We start from the raw sequence: 22,509 nt of genomic DNA on the forward strand, positions 1-22,509 counted from the left end.
ACAATTAGAGCTGTGAGAATCATCTGCAAGTCAGACTGCTCTGCTCAGGACTATGGAACAAAAGAAGCAATATAACTTGGCAGCTAGCAAATCCTTTAGAGTGGGATGGGTAGCAAAGGATCCCAAACCACACTTGGCCTGAAAAGCCTTGTCACCATCACTCCCAGTACTCTCCTCTGCCATGAGGGTTCGTGCAGTCCAGTTTTTCCACTGTGTCGGGTAACAGGCAAAACAGCAATATGGAAGAAATCCTAATTTTAAATATTCCTTATTGTGCTAGTCTTATATCCATCTTGAAATTATTTCAAATAGTTCTAATTTTTCAGGCAACTAGGGAGCAGAATAATCACGCCAGATAACAAATAGTCTTGCTGCTGCGTGATTTCCATTTTGGATTGCTAGCAGAAAAACAAAGGTGGAAAAGGAAGGAAAGGGGCAGAACGATTTAGCAAAAATAATAAGAATAATTATCATAATCATCATTACTACTAATGCTTCTACTTCTAGTGCATTGATAATTAAGTACAGAGCTAAATCAGGATTTCAATTTCTGCACTTTTATTCATCTTGGATTTTAGCAGTGGCATTCACCTCTAAAGTGGCATACTGTAAATCATGTAAACTTTATGTTCTCAAGAGAAATTTGGGGATATTTTCATTTTAGGCAGTATGGCAAGTTAAATCAGGTTTTTCAATCAGTGATGCATAACAACCTACAGAGAATGTAAACACAATGGTAAAGGTTCTATCCTATTAAGGGCTGAGAACCAATCAAAAATTATAATAAACAGTATAATTAAGTATAAAGTTTTGTACATAATTTTGTTTTGACATAATTTATATTTCTCTTGAATGTAGCTGATGCCACACCACAGATCTCAATTACTCATTTTTTCATGTGGTTTTATGTTCTGATGTTATCACCTTTAATTCTGTGAAAGCCACATAGAACTGAATTTCACTTTACTGAGGCTTCTGCAAGAAAACCTCTCAATGGATAGTACCTAGGAAGAGAAAAATAAGCTAGAAAATATATAAATGAAGGAAATATCTTGCCATGTGTGATCTCTGAGGTTTAACTACATTGTGAAATACATTGTTGGTCTATTCATTTATTTCATTTGTATTCTGTCTTTCTCTCAGAGTGCGACCCAAGGGGGCTCCAAGACAGAGTCAACTGAAAAAGTTTCATAATAAAAATGTGAAAACAATTAAAAGCAAATTTTAACTTTACAGTAACATCAGTTGTGAAACTATTAAATCTGTGCTGATTCTGTGTAAAGAGTATACCTGAAAGATGCTGTATTCCTGTGTCTTTTGTAGCAAAGTTTCTGTAAGCTGAATTGTTGTAGATCATCTCATATTTCTTCACCATTAGAAAATACTGTGTTCTGTTTGCATCTCAGCAATAATGATGATGAAGATCTTACACCGGAGCAAAAAGCAGAGCGTGAAAAAGAAAGAAGAATGGCCAACAATGCTCGTGAACGCCTCCGTGTCCGTGACATCAACGAGGCTTTCAAGGAGCTGGGCCGGATGGTGCAGCTTCACCTGAAAAGTGACAAACCCCAGACCAAACTTTTGATCTTGCATCAAGCTGTCGCTGTTATCCTCAGCTTAGAGCAACAAGTCCGAGGTCAGTTAGATGCCAGTTTTACCTTTTGCACTGTTAAATTCTTAAAGTTCATTGTTTCATTGGAAGGTGAATACTGAATAATACGAGAGCAGTAGCTTCTACTAATTCATTTACTACTCTGAAATGCAACCATCTCCTAAAGAAGAAGTGAGTACCCACTGAGAATCAGGGACTGGTTTCAGATTCACTGGCCCTATGTGGACCATTGCACTGAATGTCCAATGTGTGTGCTTTTCCCCCACTGTTTCATTCCTTTTGGGGATACAGTACCTACTGAAAGTCTCTAAAGGCCTGATTCCCTTTTGGTTTGGTCAGTTGGTTGGTTTGTTGTTGACTTTTTAAAAGGATGATAGCTGGCATTCTGTTAGTGAATTACAATGGCATACGTCAGCATAGTGTAGTGGTCTGAGTGCTGGATTATGACTCGGGAGACCAAGGTTCAAATCCTGGTTCGGCCATGTAAACCCACTGGGTGATCATAAGCAAGTCACACTGTCTCAGCTTCAGAGGATGTCAATGGCAAACCCTCTCTGAAGAAACATGCCAAGTAATCTCCATGATAGGGTTACCTTAGAGTTGCCATAAGTTGGTAATGACTTGAAGGCACAAAGCACAAAGTTAGACGTATGCCTTTGGAAGTTGTTTTTATGATCATTGTGTATGTCAGAATTCTTTTCTGATCATACAGTGACCAAAATCGCTCCCAAAACTCACCCTTAAGTGGCAATCCCCACCACCACCACCACCACTAAACATGGCCATTTTCTTGGTGGTGATGAGTAAGGAATTAATAGGGATGTGTCCAGCTATTTTCTTGTAGTTGGATGCACAGCAAGGATATCATATTCAGGCAGCTTACAAAGACTCCTGGAGGTCCCTGGAGCTAGTTGTTGCAACACAGCCAAATACAATGCAGCACTGAAGACATCCCAACTCACTCTCTCACTCCAGTCTCTGACCACACAGAAATGCCTGTGTTGGATACAGGAGCTGGATAGGGGTTTTTTGGGAGGAGGGGTAGCATTGGGAGACATAGCTACATCTCTGTAGCTATGTGATATATCTTAGTGTCAGATCCCAAGCATTCTTTTAATCTTGCTGTTGGGAACGTTAGGCTATATGGAGGCAGAGCACTGAGCACATCAAAACCTCTGAAGCTACAGGATTCCCATCCCTGCCTTAAAGGGTCTGGATTGGGTAACTGATTCTGAAGGTACAGATAGATGATTCTCTGCCCTCAGAGCTTACAAAGTAATGCAAGGAATGGTACTGTATAAGATGGAGAAGGAAATGCAGGTTGAAAACAAATGAGCCACACAAGTGAAATCAAAAGATACAAAAAAGTTTGCACTTTTGAGACACTGAAGATAACAAATAAAGGTTGGTGAAAACATCACACTGGGGTTGTGAATTAATGTAGTAAATATATTTTAAATGCTGACCTGTTTAAAATGCTTTTTTCACTTTGATTCTACAGAAAGGAATCTGAATCCTAAAGCAGCATGCCTGAAAAGAAGGGAAGAAGAGAAAGTATCTTCAGACCCTCCTCCACTTTCTTTGGCAGGACCTCATCCTGGGATGGGAGACACATCTAACCATATGGGGCAGATGTAAAAAGGAAAAAAAAAAAAGGCAGGTTCATTTCTTAAAATCTTCCGAACAACTATGATAAATTAACATTAGCTTCTTCAAGATTAAAATGCCATAGACTTCCTGTTCCTATAATAAACAACATATATCAAAGTGGAAAGATACACATCCTCCACGAACCTGGGAAGACCACCTCGCCACACCTCCTCCCAAATAAAAAACATACTGAAAAGGCCTTTTGTGCCCCTAAATTGGTTGGCAATTTCACCAAATTGCAGGATGAAGACTGGCTTTCTTTAGGCCAGGTGAGACCTGCACCAGAAGTCAAGTCATTTCCAGTTTTGGGAAAAGATCTTCCTTGGTCTAAAACAGATCAGAGAGTATGAAAGGGAGAGAGGAGGGTTTTTGTTTTGTTTGTTTTTTAATGTGGAAGCATAGTGGGCATTGGGCCATCCCTGATGTCTGAACCTAAAGATTGTGTTCATCATCATAGGCCCTCTTTTCTTTTCACCACTTGAAGTTTGGGTAGCAAGGATTCAGGCTCCCCTGCATGTTTGTAATTCCCTCCGAGAAGAAGTTAGATTACTCGCATTGTGAATATGGAGTTATTCTAATTGTGGAAGGAATGAACCTCCAGGTATGACAAAATGTTGAATCTAGAGTTGGAAAATATGTTTTCTGTGTGGCTAAAAATAATGCATAAGAGAATTACTTGTATGAAGATAGCCCTGCATCAAAGTGTCCTAGGAAATACTACATCCTAGGAAAAAGTCTTCACATTGATATGTAAACCCATAATCAAGGAGTTGTGACATGGGAGTTTGTCCATGTGGGCAGTCCCTGCTGTGTATTCTGGTACACAGTGATAAGCACACCTACATGTTTGAATTGACATACATTTTATGTACCCAGTTATGAGTTCACAAACAATTCTACAGAAGATACATTTAGTTAAGGATAAGGACGATCTGATAGTAGCAGATCTTATCTCAAGCATACTTATCAAATTTGCAGATGACACCAAATTAGGAGGAATAGCTAATACTCCAGAGGACAGGATCAACATTCAAAATGATCTGAATAAACTAGAAAGCTGGGCCAAAGCTAACAAAATGAAATTCAACACAGAGAAATGTAAGGTACTGCACTTAGGGCAGAAAAATGAAATGCACAGATATAGGATGGGGGACACCTGGCTGAATGAAACTACATGTGAAAGGGATCTGGGAGTCCAAGTAGAAGACAAGTTGAACATGAGTCAACAGTGCGATGTGGCAGCTAAAAAGGCCAATGCAATTTTAGGCTGCATCAATAAAAGTATAGTGTCTAGATCAAGAGAAGTAATAGTGCCACTGTATTCTGCTCTGGTCAGGCCCCACCTGGAATATTGTGTCCAGTTCTGGGCACCACAATTCAGAAAGGACATTGAGAAACTGGAGCGTGTCCAAAGGAGGGCGACTAAAATGGTGAAAGGTCTGGAAACCTTGCCCTATGAGGAACGACTCAGGGAGCTGGGGATGTTTAGCCTGGAGAAGAGAAGGTTAAGATATGATAGCCCTGTTTAAATATTTGAAAGGATGTCATATTGAGGAGAGAGCAAGCTTGTTTTCTGCTGCTCCAGAGAACAGGACCCGGAACAATGGATGCAAGCTACAGGAAAAGAGATTCCACCTGAACATTAGGAGGAACTTCCTGACAGTAAGGGCTGTTCGACAGTGGAACACACTCCTTCCTCGGAGTGGAGTGGAGTCTCCTTCCTTGAAGGTCTTTAAGCAGAGGCTAGATATCCATCTATTGGGGATGCTTTGATTGGATTTCCTGCATGGCAGGAAGTTGGACTGGATGGCCCGTGCGGTCTCTTCCAACTTCCAACAAGTTAATTGTGATTCTATGATTCTATGAATTACAAAAGGAAGCTCTCCAGGATGGGTTGGGGCAAATTTAAAGTCCAACAAATATCGTATGCTGTAGACTCTATTTCAGAGAAAGGAACTGGCAAAATCACTTCTGAGGATTCCTTACCCAAGAAAACTCTCTGACATTCATGGGGTCACCATAAGTCAACAGACAACTTGAAGGCACATACACACAAACATGGATGTGTGGGAGAAGAGACCCAGACTCTTTAACCCATGAAACAGCTTCTTATTTAGCTGTTTTTCCACAGTGGGGAAGGGGAATCCAACCTAGATGATAGATAACAAAGATAGTAGATAAATTATTGAGAGCTGAAAATAAAGGGAAAGATTCAATGCCACCTCCCAGTGTTGCTTTTTAACTGCTAAATCCAACATTACTTCTGCTTGAAGTAGATACACTAAAATCAATGGGACTGAAGTTAATTTTAACAAAAGCAATGCATTTTAATACATCTGTTCTAATTGGGACTCATGTTGGATTTGCATATGCTCCATCTCCCCACTTGTTTGAGGGATTTGGTACAACCTTGGTTCTGCCTGCATTCCATCTACTTTTCTAAGAATTCATGTGGTAGGTTTTATCTTGGGTCTAAAGTGAAATAGGTCATATTCAGTAGGAAAATAGTCACTGCTGCATTAATTTTTTTAAAGGCCAATAAGAATCTGATTCCTAGTGACATGGGAAGGATAACTGAGAAATAGCTTGGATGTCATTCTGTATAATAAGAATATTGTATGATAAAAATAACAAAAATAACAATATTGGCTCTGCTTGGCTAGCCTAAATGTTTCTCATTTTTTCTGCAGGTCCAAGTTGCCACATTTTCTTCATGTAAACCAGAGACCACTTCCTTAACAGCTGTATTATCTTAAAACCACACAAACACTTATCCCCCTTTTTTGTAATATAATAAGACAAGTCTGAGTAGTTATGAATACAGACGCAAGAAATTTCAGCATTCCTGATTCGAAACAAAAAAAGAAAAGAAAAAGAAAAGTGCAACTTGAGGGACACATCTCTTCAACATATCATTCAGAATGTTTCAAGCAGTACATTAGGAGCTGTAAATGCACAGCCAAGAGACTGAATGGCAATCTTCTCCACACTGTGGGACAATGCATTTGTGCCTAAACTTCTTTTGGAAAAAAAAAATATAATTAATTTGTAAGTCTGAAAAAAATATTTAATTTAAAAATTGTAAACTTGCAATAATGAAAAGTGTACTTCTGAAGAAAAAAAATGAACGTTTTTGTTGGTGTACTAGTCAGCTAGTGTTTATACTTACTGGATATTAAAAAGGGAAGCATTGCTACCCAGATATTTACAAAACCAGCAAACGTCCTAATGAAAACTGAAGTGATGACATTAGCCATTCCTTAGGGTAGGAGGAACAGATGGATCTTATAGACCTACGACACACACACACACACACACACACACATATATAAATATATATAAATATATATATAAATAAATATATATATTAAAATTAGTGAATATGGTAAGCTTTTGTTCATTTGTTTCAGACTTTTTGCTCCTGTAAAAAAAAAAAGTACTGATTAACTTTTTTAAAAAAAGATTTTACTGTAAATAAGGAATCTTTTTTGCCCTCTTTCTCTCCTCCTTCCCCCGTTGGTTCTTTATTGTAACCTGTAGTGCCAACTCTGTGTTGTTAGAGGGGCAGCTCAGGATGAGAGGCTGACCCTGACATTGTTTATCATTCATAGATAAAGTGAGAGTTGTTTCTTCCGTCTTCTGGGGAGAACAAGGGACTCGAGAAGTCGTATCGCGCGCAGCTAAACTGCAAGCAACGTTGCTGAGACTTAGTCCAAGCAGCCGTGGGGGGAGCGGGGTGGGTGGGTCCCGGATCATAAACGTTGCTCTCATTAGACCCTATGTCTGGGATTTTTCAGAGGTACAAGGTTAGAATGCTACAATGTTACCACTGTGCCTTCCAATGTTTATATCATCGAAAAACATAACATAATTAAAGGTGGCTGTGATTTAACAAACCAGTAGAAGTGTTAACTTAATGTGTGTAGCCTAAATACAGTATGCAGTGAGGCATTTCAGAATACATGGGGGAGGGGGCTTCCAAATGGGAAAAATTCCTAGGTGAATGACAGGTTTTGATTTGATTTTATTTTTTAATTTTATAAAATTCCAAACAGGATTACTGAAAGGTAGACCATATGCTGCCTCCTCTTTCATTCATGAATATATATATATATATATATATATGCCAATATCTAGTTGTCATGCAGCATTAGAACAAGCCTTACCCGTTCTAAAGCATTAAGTTGCACTTTCTTGAGGAGGGGGAGTAATAAAGTATTTCTCTGGCCAGTATGAATCAAGGTTTTACATAACACACATATATATAGTAGGAAGCATAGATCAAACCTATGGCACAGCTGTTCATCCAATAACTAGCTTTGGGCACAACTGAACTAGTATCCATAGCAAATCTTTGAAAGATTGACTTTGATATATAGAACAATTAACACATAGTGCTCCCAATTAAGTCTTTGTCAGCATCCTTTTGTCTCCAGTTTCAGCTTCAGGTTGTTTTTTTTTAATAGCCACACAAACTTGGCATGTATTTTTAAATGAAATCTCCCTGTTCGAGTAGATTTTTCCACCTATCAGCACTGAGTAAACGCCATAAGTCCATTGAAAACGGTCTAGACGTTCCATCTGTTCTCCTCTTTTTGCCAGTTACATAGTAATGGGGGGAAAATACATTTGTAAATTTTATGCAACAAAATGGCAAGCGTATCATTATTTTGAAATTGTGTATGTAAAAGTTATATTTTTACATGTAGACTCTTGTTATTATGTGTTTTAATACATTGTATCAGTTTTTTTGTTTTTTTAAAAAATGTGTGGTTGAAACAAATCTCATTTAAATAGTGAGATATGAGAATCTGAATTTTATGTTTCTGAAAAACATAAAGAACAAATATGATAGTTTACCATGTGAACCACCCTCTACATATCCATAAACATTTTGATTACCTGTGTGTGTGTGTGTGTGTGTGTATGTGTGTTGAAAACTGTAAATATATTCAGTAGCAGTAAAACTTTAAAATGCTTTTATTTGTTGATAAGTTTCTCAAATGTGGAGGTGGATTTAAACCATTACAATTAAATGCATAATAGAACAGAGTTAGGCTTCCGTCAGGAGAACAAATGAGTACAGTATTTCATTATAAAGGCAGTACCTTTAAAGAGATTTTATTTAAATTTGAAATGGGTATGGTATTCTGACTCCTTTCAAAAGCTTGGTGTTCTGAATACACTGTGGGATTTTCTTTTAATGGTCAAGTATATGAATGTTGCTCAGGATTAAAGGTAAAAGAAAATGCAACTAGTGTTAGGGGGGCATTGTTGGTTCAGGAGATAAGGTTTTGCTAAAACATCGTAACAAACCAAACTGCCATCAAGGTCTACCTCCACTTTTATTAGTGTGAGGTTTTTCCATTTACTTAACTCAAAATTTTCTACCGCCCAGTTCAATCTATGAGTGTTGCCCACATACCTTTCTAGAGGGTGATATCCTGATATGAGTCCTTCATGAGAACTGAAGATAAAATTGCAATTAGACGCATAAAACAGCAAGATGAAAGACAGGTAGCAAACACAAATCAAAATAACCACGATGCTTTTTGTTTTACTAATTGATTAACTAGCTGCATATATGTCATTCTGTAAGCATGCACAAGCAAGATCACTCACAATCCATAATAAAAAGGATGGGTTTTTTTGTTTGTTTGTTTTTTTACCATTAGTTCATTGTGTGCTTCTGGGCAGAGCAAGAGCCTAAACGGAGTGGTTGTCCTGGCGATGTACACAGAACCAGGAGATGGTTAGTTATGTATAAAACGGCAATCTGGCCTGCATGGTTTCCTGTTCCATAATGGAATTTAAACTTAAAGATGACTAGTCACACTGGTTTTTGTCGGTATTTGTTTTTCTGCATTCAGACATCAGGAACTGCTTAGCCTTTGCTGCTGCCATCATTTGCAAACAGGTGTCTTCAGGGTTAGCTGTCACTTTTTTTAGTAGACCTGGTGGTGACTTGACTGTAATGACCAGGGAAGGCCATGTGTTATATGGTAACAGAGGACAAAAACTATTCTCTGGAATACTGTCAAAACGTTTATTGAGCGATCCACCTCCACATTCAAGTAATTTATAAATATGCTGATTAGGGAACTGTGTTCATCTAGAACTTCCTTTTTTCCTTTTTCTTTTCTTTGCTTTTTCTTTCTTGGTTTACATTTGTCTTATGTGTAGCTGCAACGAACACTAATGTTTATACGACTGTCAATTCAACCAGTGATGCAACTTGTACCGATGCAGTCTTCCGATTTGTTTTGTTTGTTAATTTCATTTGGAGGGATGGGGACGGGTGGAATGGGATGGCATTTGCAGGTTTCGTCTTCGGTCTGATAGGCACAATGCAACCTGTGCCGAAAAGCGAACATTACAGTACATTGCCAGGAATGAAGAGAATTCATCAGGGGAGAAAAAGCACAAATAAATTAAACTTAGTCCACTGACTGACTTGAGGAGGGGTTAAAATGGTATTCTAAAGATGGAATGTGATGAATTCCAACACAATGGGGCACCAAGACATCTTTGGCTTCTTGTTTTCTTTCTTTTTCTTTCTTTTTTTTAATTGACAGATTCTTTCTCATGGGACTTGAAGTTGATTCACCTTTGTGCAGTGCTGGTTTGACCATACTCATTTCAAGTATTATAGACTTATGTAATGGTGAAAATATATGAACTGTGGCCTTTTTCATTCTTGTTACTTGTGATGCAACTAAGTGAAGATAAGAGAAAAAAAAAGCAGAGATTTACCATGTATCAGTGCCTGGCTTTTTGTTACAAAGCTTCGTTTGTCTAGTGACCTTTTTGCTATAAAATAGACTGTAGTACACCCTCGTAGGATAAAAGAAAACCCTAAATTTAAAAAATAAAAAAATATATTTGGCTTATTTTTCACAGGAGCAATCCTTTTATACCATGAATATTGCAAGGGGTGGGGAGGGGAAATTGTTGGATTCTGAATATTTCTTCTTTGTAGATTTTTGGAATCATTCTGAGTAAAAGTTTGTTACTTTATTTTACTATTTAAAAGATGTTATTTTACCATGTGTTACTGAGATAAAAATTGTATGGTAGCTACTTCTTTTTTCTTTCTTTTTTTAGTTGTAGGTCGCAGTGGGGACTTTTTTTTTTGCGACTGTACACACATAGCTGCAACAGTTAAAAAGAATCAGAAAAGAAAAAAATGAAAAAAAGGGAAAAATTATAAAAGGGACAAAAAGAAAAAAAGATTTTAAAAAAACAGTTACACTTTGTTTTCAATGTGTGGCTGAGTGCCTCAATTTTTTCATGTTTTTGGTGTATTTCTGATTTGTAGAAGTGTCCAAACAGGTTGTGTGCTGGAATTCCTTCAAGAAGAAAAACACAGCTTGCTGTAGGCCATTACCTGTTTCCCATCTGTAGTTATTCAATGCCGTCATGTACATGACCGTTCTGTAGCAATAAATGTGCCATTTTTATAAACTGTTTCTGACACTTTGATTTCATTTCATTTTGCATTGTCCCATTTCTGTAGGTGTCACGGGAAGTACTGCTTGTGACCGACCTAATAGGTGGCGCTGTCATCACAGATACAACCTCAAATACAATGGGTTTAAAGGTGCCATTGGTGTTCTCAGAAGTGCCACATTCCAGATGATGTATAAAACTGAAGCTCTGGTCATCTGAGTTCTCAAACCCTAAAGAGTTCTTCTACAGGTCTCTTCACACTCTTCACGTGTGTAGCTGATATGACTCTGCTCTGGACATAACTACTAGAAGCACATACCCTTTACTTCTTGGCCTAAACCATTGTGTAATATGGCTATGCATTGTAATATAGTTGTTAAAAATCCGGCCCGCAGCTGGCCTTGCATTTCAAGTTGGTGGAAAAAGTTGTTTGAACGTTTGAACTCTTTTGTAAGTTATTTCATAAATCTTTGAAGGTGCTATACTCCTGTAAAATTGCTTTCGTGATCATCAGTATACAGCTCTTCTGTAAATATAGCACCTGTACTTCACTTGAAAATTGTTGTGTACATATGAGAAAATATAATGCACCTATGGACAATGGGCAGATGTCAAGAAGGTGCAAACATGTATGCAAAACTAAAATAAAATGAATTATGTGAAGAACTATCCCACTGTAAAATAAGATACAGTCTATCCAACTCAAAGACTGAAAGAAAAGCTAAAGACTTCACACATCTGAAAAAACAGATTTAAGTCTATGAAAGCTCATGCTGCCAACTTCTTCCTTTTAGTTAGTATCAAAGGTGCTACAAGATCCCTTTTCATACTGAGCCGGACTAACATGGCTATGTCTTTGAATTCTATCATACTGAAAGAGATGTAAATTGTCGTAGTACTAATGGTGATGAACATTTTCACTAGGTTTCATGCCATAATAATATGATTATTTTCATGTCTAGGCTACTATTGCAGCTGGCGCTTTAATAAAGAGCTAAGAGAAACTATTCTTATCCCACCCCAGCCCTGTGATGAAACCTTTGTTGAAGTTGTAAACTATAAATGCTAACTGGTTATATTTATACCTTGTTATGGCACTGGGAAAAGAAGTAATAAATTCTGGTTCATCTTGTTGCAGCTTATCAGTCCATAAGTTTGTCACACAATTGTTAATGCACATTTTAAACAGGAAAGTAACATTCAAAAGTCTGTATTGCATAAGACACTTACACGACACAATTGTCAAGTGACCACTAATTATCATTGGAAGTTGGCCACTGCTTTTACACAAATGTTTAACGCTGAGAAAGTGAGCATTATAACATCATACACAAATGTGTGGATGAAGATAAGCTACCTATCACAGGGCGGCTTCAATTCACCTGAATTCAGTTTCCTAACTCTACCCCACAAAATGGTAGCATTTTGGTCTAATCCAATTGGGGAGTAGTGAAAGAATAGCCTAGGTGAGAAAATAAATTTAGGAGAGCATGGATCTCAGATGAAATAAAGCCTTGGGAGGTTGAAACAGCCAAAAGGAAGAGTATATAAGGGAAAGAAAATGAGCAGAGAGGAGAAGGGTACATGATCAAGAATTAGAAATACCCACTTTGGATTCTGGTTTCCAGCAGGGCTGCACCAGTTTTTCAATCCATCAGCCTGACATCATACATATATATGTACACAGTCGTCACAAATATAAATTTATTAATGACATCACATGATCAAAGCATACAAAGCTCTATGTTACCCAGCTCAACTCAGAAGTAAATGAAAGAAGTGGAGGAGAATGGGTTACAGGATAAAAACTTAAACATCATGCTTTCACGCCTGTTTGTAAGATCCTGCTCTTTGAAAATCCTGAACTACTAAAACTGACATCTTCTACTTCCATACCATCTTGTGCAACCAGTTTAACTTAACTTCAACTTTAAAATGAAATGATACTTTAAGAACATCACGTTTATAAGTGCTGATCATGGATAAGAGATAAGAATGAGTCATTAAGGAATGAAAAGAATCTCCTGCACCAATGCTAGTTTGGGTCAATATGCCCCACCTTTTCCATATCCCAGAAGATCAGCTTAACTGCTGGGAAAAAGAGGTGCAAAATTTGGTAGTTGAGGATGAAATTCAGGCTACAGTTTGCACACCCCTGGCATATAATTATGAATCTTCCTTTGGGAAGGTCCTAGATTCACATATAGATTCAACTATGAGTCAAAAAATGCATTTTTTAAAATCTCACATAGTTTCTATACGGGCTGCTATTTCACAGGTAGCTAGATACACAGTTAATAAGTCCCTCAGAAATCAGTATTGTGATGCTAATGAAAAATAAATGCGTTCTGCATTGATGGGCACCACCACAAATTTGCCCAAGGGTTCTGGTTCTCACACTTGATGGCACTGGATGAAACATTAGAAAGTCTTAAATAGCTCGTTTTATTGGGGAGGAGTTCAAGAATCAGTGTGGTGTAGTTGTCTGAGTGTTGGACTAGGACCCTGGAAGACCAGGATCAGCCATGGAAACCTACTGGGTGATCTTGGACAAGGCACACTCAGTCTCAGAGGAAGGCAATGACAAACCTCTTCTGAATACATCATGCCCAGAAAAGTGTATGATAAGAATCTCCATAAGTCGGGGTTGACTTGAAAGCATAACAACAACAAATATTCAAGCCCATGTCATCAGAGACACAAGCTCTTAAGTCTCTGGGAGACAGAAATCTCATGGAGGCTAGGTCTACTCATGCCTAGTAGTCATGACAGAAACTCCTGGGTGCAGTACAAATTCCAGATGCCAGGAGACCTATGGCAACAGAAGCTTCTTGCCATCACATATTGTTCGTTCACGTTCGAAAATAAACCACTAGATCCAAGGAGATCCTCTTCAAAAGAGGACACACTGCAGCATCCTTCAGACACCTTTGACATATTAAGACATCTGTGAACCACATCTACCAGATCTTATCAGTCAAGGTGTGAAAGTTTACTCATGGTGGAATGGACTGAATCAAATGTCATGTCCACATCATCCTGTGGTACTGCCAGCTTCAGTGTTTCCATCCTGAAACTTTGGTTTTTGGGCTCATTTTCTAGTTTTCCATGCAGTCTGTTAATTCTGTGGATGAGATCTAGGTCTTCATTGACTTCGAGAAGCATCATAGTTATGGAGGCAACTGTGCAATTGGAGGGCTGCTGCAGCCCCTACTGGCAAGAATGAAGCACTGCTGGTGTCTGCAGCTGCTTCTTGGCTCTCCCAGGGAAAGCCTGCAAAAGAGAAAGAGGTCCCTGGAGAAAGGTGGTAGCTTACTCAGAGGTAAGCTACTCTTACACAAGCTACCCAGGTGAGAAGGGAGAATTCATTCGCTTCATGTGGACCTGGAAACACCCCTTTCACTGAGCTTTCTATCTTAACGTTTAATGAGAGATTTTTTTCCCCATTTATTAAACTCTCTGTGTGTGTGTTTATTTGAATGACATACTCTGAGTTCTTGTGGCTAATGTGTAAAGGGTCGTGTTTAATGACATCACCAGGATTCATCTGCTAGAACATCACCAGGGCCCATCCCCTAAGTCTCAGGTTTGGGCCCTGAAATCTCAGGACATAGGATATGCTTGTCCTGGAAATCCTAACTATTAGGCTGCATTAACTAAAACTGATCTAAAAAAAGCTGACCAGAGAAAACACTGGACTCTTCCCCAGATTCTGTGACAATTGCAGTTAAATGTTGGGAGTGAATACAAGTCACTTCCTTTGCAATATGTCTTGCAACTCACACTACTCACACTGGACTGGTCCATTAACATCACTTGATTCAAGTTGCCTTGTGAATCTGCCAGTTTAATTTGCATCTCCAGCTGGAATCCTGTTGGGCAGTTATAATGTGTGACCTACACACTTATGATTAATTTGCATTCACACTTAAGGGGCTAATGTGGAAACTGTGAAACTCTCAATTTCTAATTAATGGAAAGTAGCCACTGTGATTGATAAGGGACTCTTCCCCATTGATCAGGAAGAAGCTGGCTGATGATCCCATGTACCATGTATGCAAGCACTCTCTGGCATGAAGGGAAATAGTGATTGGTCCTGCTTCTGCCTGTCACACCAGAGATCATTTACAGGAGAGCATGGGAACAGCAGTCAGTTGTTTCCCTATTGACAGAGAAACAGATCTTGATTAATGGAAAGCATCTGCTTCCTGGTAAGTGGAGACTGTGCAGAGCAGGACAGAATTCACTGCATAGCACCTTAACTACTGTCCTTACACCTATGTACATATCCCCAACAAGATTCCAGTGTTCAGTTTTAACCTCTGATTGGTAGTGAAGCAAACCTCTTCTTGATCTATGTACACACTTTGTGGTTCATTTCCACATAGCCTGACTGGTCCACATTTGAAAGAGAGAAGAAAGCCATCCATAGTTACACTAATAGCCATAAATGATATTTTACATTGTCCCTTAACTTCTTGGTAAAGTCAGAACCACAGCAGGAAACATTGCAACTGTGCCGCAGGCCATACAGGATTGGATTGATTGTATTTCAGGTATATCACAAAGAGGTTGGGAAAATGCACGATTGGTCACCCAGATGCATTGCCACAAAAGAGAGATTTAAGAGGCAGATTGCTTGGAGAAATAATGTTTGTCATATTGTTCATTCCTGATGAACACTACAATCCGTGATTTACTTGAAAGAGACCTGATTATATCATTGGATGGGATCTGTGACCATGAGCTGAGCTTGGTTTGATGGTTTGTTTTTGCTTTCTAAGCTCTTTTTAAAAAGTGCTATATTGCAATCTGGTGTTAATCAGATTGTAGTAAGATGTCTGTTGCACAAACCAAGATAAAGGGATGAAAGACCAGAAAGTCTCACTACAAAATTAGAAGATTTTTTAGAAATCCCTGTAACATTTCTGCACTGCAAGTGCATTGGCTGAGAAACCCAGTCAATGAATGCACCATTTCTGCTTTCTCGGAGGATATTAAAGTCTGTCTCCTTCCCATCAAAGTAAATGGGAGTTTTCCTCTCCATCTCATATGAACCATACTTGCTTCTTAAGCCCCTCATCAGACTGAGGGAAACAGGACTTTACACAAATTGGTCACATCAGGGCTTCTCTCTGAGTGTTTAAGGCTCACATTTTTTTCTCTTTTTGCTGATGGGTTGTTTTTCTGTTTTGCCTTGTTAATCACTGAGAGCTGCCATCGCGGCAGAAATGCTAAGCACCTTTTCTGGATCATTAGAGGGAAATGATTTATCAGCTCTAGTCGGCCAAACTAAGAAATATCGCCATTTGCTAGGAAATCTCCATCACTCTGAGCTAAATTAAACCTGTCCATTCTTCATCTTGCACATACTGTGCCTGAATTGTACTATTTTGTACCAAATTTGCAAGGGCTATAGAGAAGAACTGATGTTCTGTGCATACATATATATATATACACACATACTTCATTCTGCCAATAGTAACACTGGTTTGATTTTGTACTTGCCTTTACATGACATAAATGCATCCCCTGAAATTTTAACTGAAATGCCGTGCAATTTAGGCAGGAAGAAAACTTACCTGGGAAATGATGTGAACTAGCACCACCACATGTTCATTTCCAGCGTATGTCCTGGGTTTAAGACTTGCTCTGGGTCTAAAGTCAGCCCCGACGGGCATAAATATGGCAAATATTGACTGAATGCCCCTAGGAGGCAGCTCCTGGGGAATTTGAGTTTGATTCTTCAAAAATTTGTTTTGTTTTGTTTTGTTTTGTTTTGTTTTGTTTTTAAATGGGGGTGAACCTGTGAGTTTCTCGACCCTTGGAACCCTTGGCAATTGCCCACCTCTGATCTAGTGGATGGGGAAGCTTGGCCCTCTCGATAACTTATTTGCAACTATTTATCCTCTAGATGTATCCTCTTCAATGCCCAGAACTCCTGATCACTGGTTATGCTGGTCAGGGCTATTGGGAGTCAAACTCCACAAGATTTGGAAGACAAAAGATTAAGAACAACTGCTGTAGATATTGGCCTACGTTCTATTGTTACTGTGGACTAGATTACACCCATTGAAACAGTTGGATTTATCAATGTATCTACTATCATTGAGACTAACCAACAGGATTCCAGCCATTAATGTACTCCAGATCCCACCAACCTCAGTCAAAATGGCCAGCAGTCAAGGATAGAAAGTAGCAAGTACATTTCTGTACCACTTATCAGTGCACTTAAGCACTTCCTAAGCAGTTTTACAAAGTGTAAGCTAATTGCCCCCAACAATCTGGGTACTCATTTTAGCGACTTTGGAAGGATGCAAGCCTGAGTCGAACTAGAGCCCTTTTGCTGGTACTGAACCCACAACCTTATGATTTGTGATTGAGTGGCCGCAGTACAGGCATTTAACTACTGCGCCACCAGGACTCAGAGTGATGGAAGCTAGAATCCAGCAGTAACTATAAACGTGGCTTCCCTATTCTGGATATAATTCAACAGCCTGCTTCCCACTGAAGTCAACCAAGTACTTCTGGGAAGGTGACCAGTAGTGCAGGAAGGCAACGGCTCTGTTTCAGTGCTGCCTTCAACCACTGGCAGCCAGTTGTGTACTGTTCCTGAACACAGAACTTCTACATAGTGATCACAATACTCTCCCTAGGATTTAAATAGCTTATGTGTCCTTATTCCTGAATCTCACCCTTTGAGATTTGTCATACTGCAGTTATTATGCTTCCCTCTTTGATTAAGTTCTGAATTTGCTGTTTTAATGTAATGGTCTGGTTTCAAGTATGCTTCTCAAAGTCATTGTGAACTGTTCTAAGCTAAGAAAAGACTTAATTTAAAAACAGTAGACATATAAAAATTAAATAAGAAAACCAATACTGCATGGCCAGCTGCTCCTCTTCCTTTTTTTGCTCATTTAGGACATTTTGCATGCTAAATTGGCTTCTTCCATGATGAGCAAGAAACACAGCAAAATTGATTCTGCTCCCCCATCCAACTTAAAGCAGCAGAAAAAACGCAGGGGGAAAAAGAAAATAAAGGTGACCCTGTGTCTCCACAGACAACCTCGCCAGTGTCTCACATTGTCAGAAAGATAACAGTGGCACATAGACTAGGCACAAAGCAAACTTTGATACAGATGTGTCTCTGAGTGTGCTGGGATACTTATTGAAATGCACTAAATAACTTGTAAGCCTGAGATTCAAAGACGACTAAAGAGGATTAAATAATCTGAAATAGGCCAGAACTACTTTGTTGCTGTTGTTTTAACTTCGTTAAAAGGAAAATCCATTTGGAGGGTGTCTGATGAAAACTCTCTGTCCTGCATAAATAAAATAAGATGCTGGCAAATGACTTTTTTTGAGAGAGAGAGGAGAGGGGAGAATTCTTATTTATTGATTTATTTATTTTAGCAAAAGAATACCTCAAACCAAAGATGTGCTTAAAAGAAAAACTTGGAAAATTGCTAGTACTTGCAATAGCCTGAGTTCTTGCAATCTAGGGCATGCAAGCCAGAGAGAAAAGCTTAACAGGCTGACTAATCCATTGGTTTGTTTGTTTATTTATTTATTTTGCCAATGTGATCCTCCTTCCCCCTCTTCCCTTCCCCCTACCATCGCAGCAGCAGCCAAGTCAGAAAGCTGTTGATTTGATGTACTCAAGTTCAGAGCAGTGGAGGTAGTTGAAAGTAATGATTACTTTGGGTTTGTGGGGAGCAAAGTGTAGGAGTATGTGTGTGCATGCCCCACCCCCCGTGTGTATAGTTGTGGCTGAAGAGGAAAGGAACTTAAGATGAATATGGTTCACAAAGACTACTGTACATAAGCATTGGGTCTTCAGGTTTCCATCACTGGCTAGCATGTTGTTAATCAGGATGCACTCTGATTAACTCTGTGCATGAATTATTTGCCATAGCCAACAGACATATTTGGCTGACAGCAGCAGAACCCAAGCTGTACATAGTGCACATGGGACATTATTACTGGCATTGTGCATTGCAGTTCGGCATTGTGCATTGTGGTTTCACATTGTGCATTGCAATTGCACATTACACAAGAGCGACCAGTCATCAGCACAATGCTGCTGTTCTGCATGGGGGTTGAGTAGTACTGGAGCAATGCAGATATTTATGCCACATTGAGAGGATGTTGGAGTACGCTGGGTGGCTTTTGTTTTCTTCTGTAAACTTAATTTTCCTACCAATGGTATATTATTCTGTGCAGGTACGCAAAAGAGCTTTCTATCAGTCACAGTTATCTATAAAAGAGTACAATAATTGGATCACCACGGTTAACAAGTTGTGGGATCTCATACAGAGTGAAATGGTCAAAAGAGATTTCAGATTGTTTGGTTCAGATGGCAGCAAATTCTTGTTTGCTTATTGGTTCCTGTTTTGTCCAGCCAAGATGATTAACAAGAGCACAATCATCTGCTCCAGGATCTTCTCCTTGCTCAGTCCAATTGAAAAGTACAGGTGATGTGGACCTCTGTATTCCTCTGTACATCCTTTCCCTACTCATATCAGCAGGAGCAACATAGAACAGCCTTACAATGCATTTCATCCTAAACCTTCTAACTGTCATGGAGTGCTGGATATAGTTATGAAGAAGGGGAGTTCTGTTGTCAGAAAGTCCTATGGAACTCATGAGGGCATTACTACTCGGGTGCAGGGGATATGTACTTCACCAGGTGACACCCTGATTTTATAGAAATGGGCTGTGACCTTCACCATAGTAATTATTATTATTATTGTTATTGTTATTGTTATTGTTATTATTATTATTATTATTATCCCGCCTCTCCGCACTCAGACAATGGGGGCAGCTTACAACATTAAAAGTATAAATATTATATCCCCCCAACCCTCCCTCCCATTAAAATAGAATTAAACAGTTTGCAATATAAAACATATTAAAATAAGTGCCAGTTTAAAACAGTGATAAAATAAGCCTGCAAAACAGCAAACAAGATAAATACATTACATTATTTTTCCTCATCCCTTTAACATAATGGGCCTCAAATGAAGAGATGTTGTGAGTGGGGTAAGGCTCAATATGAGGAGAAAGGAGGGACCTCAGGTTTTTTAAAAACTATGGCCCAGTACAGATGGGCCTGAGAGCATGCCCTTGTCATGTGCTAGGGTTGCCTGGGGGCGGTGCAGCCACATGTCCCTCAACCCTAGCACGTGACGAGGGCATCACAATGGCGGTGCCACGAGGTGCTTGTATAACCAGTGCGTCACAGTGCATCAGTGGTGCATTTGTTACGCCACTGCCATGGCGTAAAAACAGCCCGCTTTTTGCGAGTTCTTCTTTCTCCACAGGGAAGCCACATGGTTTGGCGGCTGTGGCTTCCCTGCAGGGGGGAAAAGGCGTGGGCAAGCCTACCTTTTTGGGAGATCTGTACCGGGGCTATATTTTAAATTTGAATTTGTTTAAAAAAATAAAAAAAAATATTTTAAAATTTTCTTCAAAAACATCACATTTCACCAAATTTTCACTTTAACTACATGTAAATATATTTAGGCTGTGCAGATGCTATTGTAATTTAAAGGTATAATTTAAATTTTGCCAGCTGTTTGCTTCTCAACTGTTGCCATTACATTTAGTGATATACAGGAATTATGATTTATGAGTAACATTAGTACAGAAAACATTATTAAGGATTCTGTATGGTATGGAAGGAGGTCAATGCAGGGATGACACCAAGAGTTAGTGCACCAGCTGATGCCAACCCTAGAAGTTTATCACATAGGGCCTGAAACAGACCCGTTGTGTTCCCAAACGAGGGCGCGTTTGAGCGCACACGGAATGGGATGGGGCTAGGAATGCATCTTACTGCACAAGGGAACGCCGCCACTGCTGCCGGGCATTCCAATCATGTCTTACATCCATTCTAGAGGGTGCGATTTCTGAGAACTGTTCCAAAGTATTCTGAGAAATCACGCCCTCTGGAATGGATGTAGGACGCGATTGGAACGCCCGGTGGCAGTGGTGGAGTTCCCTTGTGCGTGCCTGTGCGCGCCCCCATTTTGGAAGGCAATGGGCCCATTTCAGGGCCTGTGCAATAAACCTCCTAGTGACACCACTGGAAACCCAAAGACTTTGTTCTGAGGCATTGCTAGGCATTATGGTTGCAGGCTTTCAGAATCTGCTTTATATTTTTCAGCAGTCTAAAGTACAGCACCCACACAAGGTAGTTGGTACTATTGTTAGACAACTGGGAATCAGAAACATTTGACAGTCTACTGCAAACCAGAAGCCTTTTAGTTGGTCCCAATCTACCTTCTGCCCCCATAAAGCGTACACAAAAGAGGGTATACCAACATACAGGATAAACAAGCAAAGCTCTCTGACCATAAGGCAATTCTTCTTGTCTACTTAATATGCTTTCAGAAATAATCTCCAGATTTGCTAATACAATAACGCTGTCATGGTTCAGTAATACCAGGGCCAGTAAGGCTATGAATGTGCTTTAAACCTCCAATATGTTTCACACATGTACAAAATGTAGACTTGAACATTGTCATAGAATTATAATTGTCCAAAGTTCTGTAAGGAAAGACCAAGATAAACTAGCTTTAAACCAGCATTTACTGAATCTCACCTGAATCTGTAAGGAAGCCTTTAGTCAACAAGATGGCCTTTATTTCCAGAATAATGTTGCAAATTTATTTTCAGTGTAACTTAATTAGAGCTTCGGAAACTTATTCTTTGGACTAAAACGTCCAGAATCCCAAAGCCAGAGGAGTTATTGCTTGTAGTCCAAATAAGAAACTCTTGATGTTAATTAAACTAAGAATTGGGTGTCACTGTTTTCCCCAGAGAGGAACAAAAATGTATGAATGAATTTATGTATGAAACCTTCCCTCTCAGTAAACTCAGTTTCAGTGAAAACTTCAAGGTAGATATCCGAGGAGTGGAATCTATTTTGAGGATAGTGTTTGGCACCTTGGATAGTTCCAAGAAGGTTCAGCATAAAACCTAGGGTGGATCCCCTGCCCCACTGACATGCGAGCTGTGTTGAACCTTGTGTGTGTGTGTGTGTGTGTGTGTGTACAGTAAACATTTCTTTTGTGCATCTTTTGTAAAAGGAATGGCTGTTACTCCCCATTCAAGGCCAAGGGAACATCTACATGTGCCATCAATTTACCCTTGCCCTCACATTGCCATATTCACCTAAGGCCCTATTCAGGTGCAATAAACAAATGTTTATTGTATACATAGAGAGCAGAACAAAGGACTCTATGTAACATTTGTCGACCTCACCAAAGCCTTCGACACTGTGAGTAGAAAAGGTCTGTGGCAGATCCTGGAATGACTAGGATGCTCCCCCCCCCCCCAAATTCCTCAAAATGATCATTCTGCTACATGAAAGCCAGCAAGGTCAAGTCAGATATGGCGATGCTCTCTCGGAGCCCTTTCTAATAACTAATGGTGTGAAACAAGGTTGTGTTCTTGCTCCAACTCTATTTACAATCTTCTTCAGCATGATGCTCCCAAGGGCTACGGTAGATCTCACAGAAGAAGACAGCATTTATATATGCTACCATGCTGATGGTAGCCTGTTTAACTTAAGCTGCCCTCGTTGCCCATACAGAAGCAGCTCTGCAGCGCCTAACATTTTGTTTCGCAACAGCTGCAGAGCTCTTTGGACTGGAAGTCAGTCTGAAGAAAACGGAAGTTCTCTACCAGCCGGCACCTCAGGAAGAACACTACGATCCCCACATAACTGTAGGCACATCTGTGCTTAAGTCCGTCCAGCAGTTCACCTACCTGGGAAGCATCATCTCCTCAGA

At 39.4% G+C, this 22,509-nt stretch overlaps 1 protein-coding gene across 15 annotated transcripts in view; it reads left to right on the forward strand.

Moving 5' to 3' along the window:
* TCF4 (transcription factor 4) overlaps positions 1–11,828 on the forward strand; it is a 416,494-nt gene extending 404,666 nt beyond the window's left edge. For 13 of the 15 annotated variants that reach the window (XM_089497346.1, XM_089497339.1, XM_089497345.1 and 10 more), the window contains 3 exons: positions 1,407–1,636; positions 3,114–3,268; positions 5,953–8,169. In XM_089497346.1, the coding sequence (XP_089353472.1) occupies positions 1,407–1,636; positions 3,114–3,250 (367 nt within the window). In that variant the 3' untranslated portion in view covers positions 3,251–3,268; positions 5,953–8,169. Of the gene's footprint in view, positions 1–1,406; positions 1,637–3,113; positions 3,269–5,950; positions 8,170–10,778 lie in introns of those variants that run through there. The other 2 variants (XR_016277899.1, XM_089497314.1) reach the window with 2 other exon arrangements.
* Positions 11,829–22,509: the final 10,681 nt, after the last annotated feature.

Source organism: Sceloporus occidentalis, unplaced genomic scaffold, assembly GCF_023333645.1.
Source record: "Sceloporus occidentalis isolate IW3139 unplaced genomic scaffold, rSceOcc1.0.p SCAF_1, whole genome shotgun sequence".
Taxonomy (NCBI): Eukaryota; Metazoa; Chordata; class Lepidosauria; order Squamata; family Phrynosomatidae; genus Sceloporus; species Sceloporus occidentalis.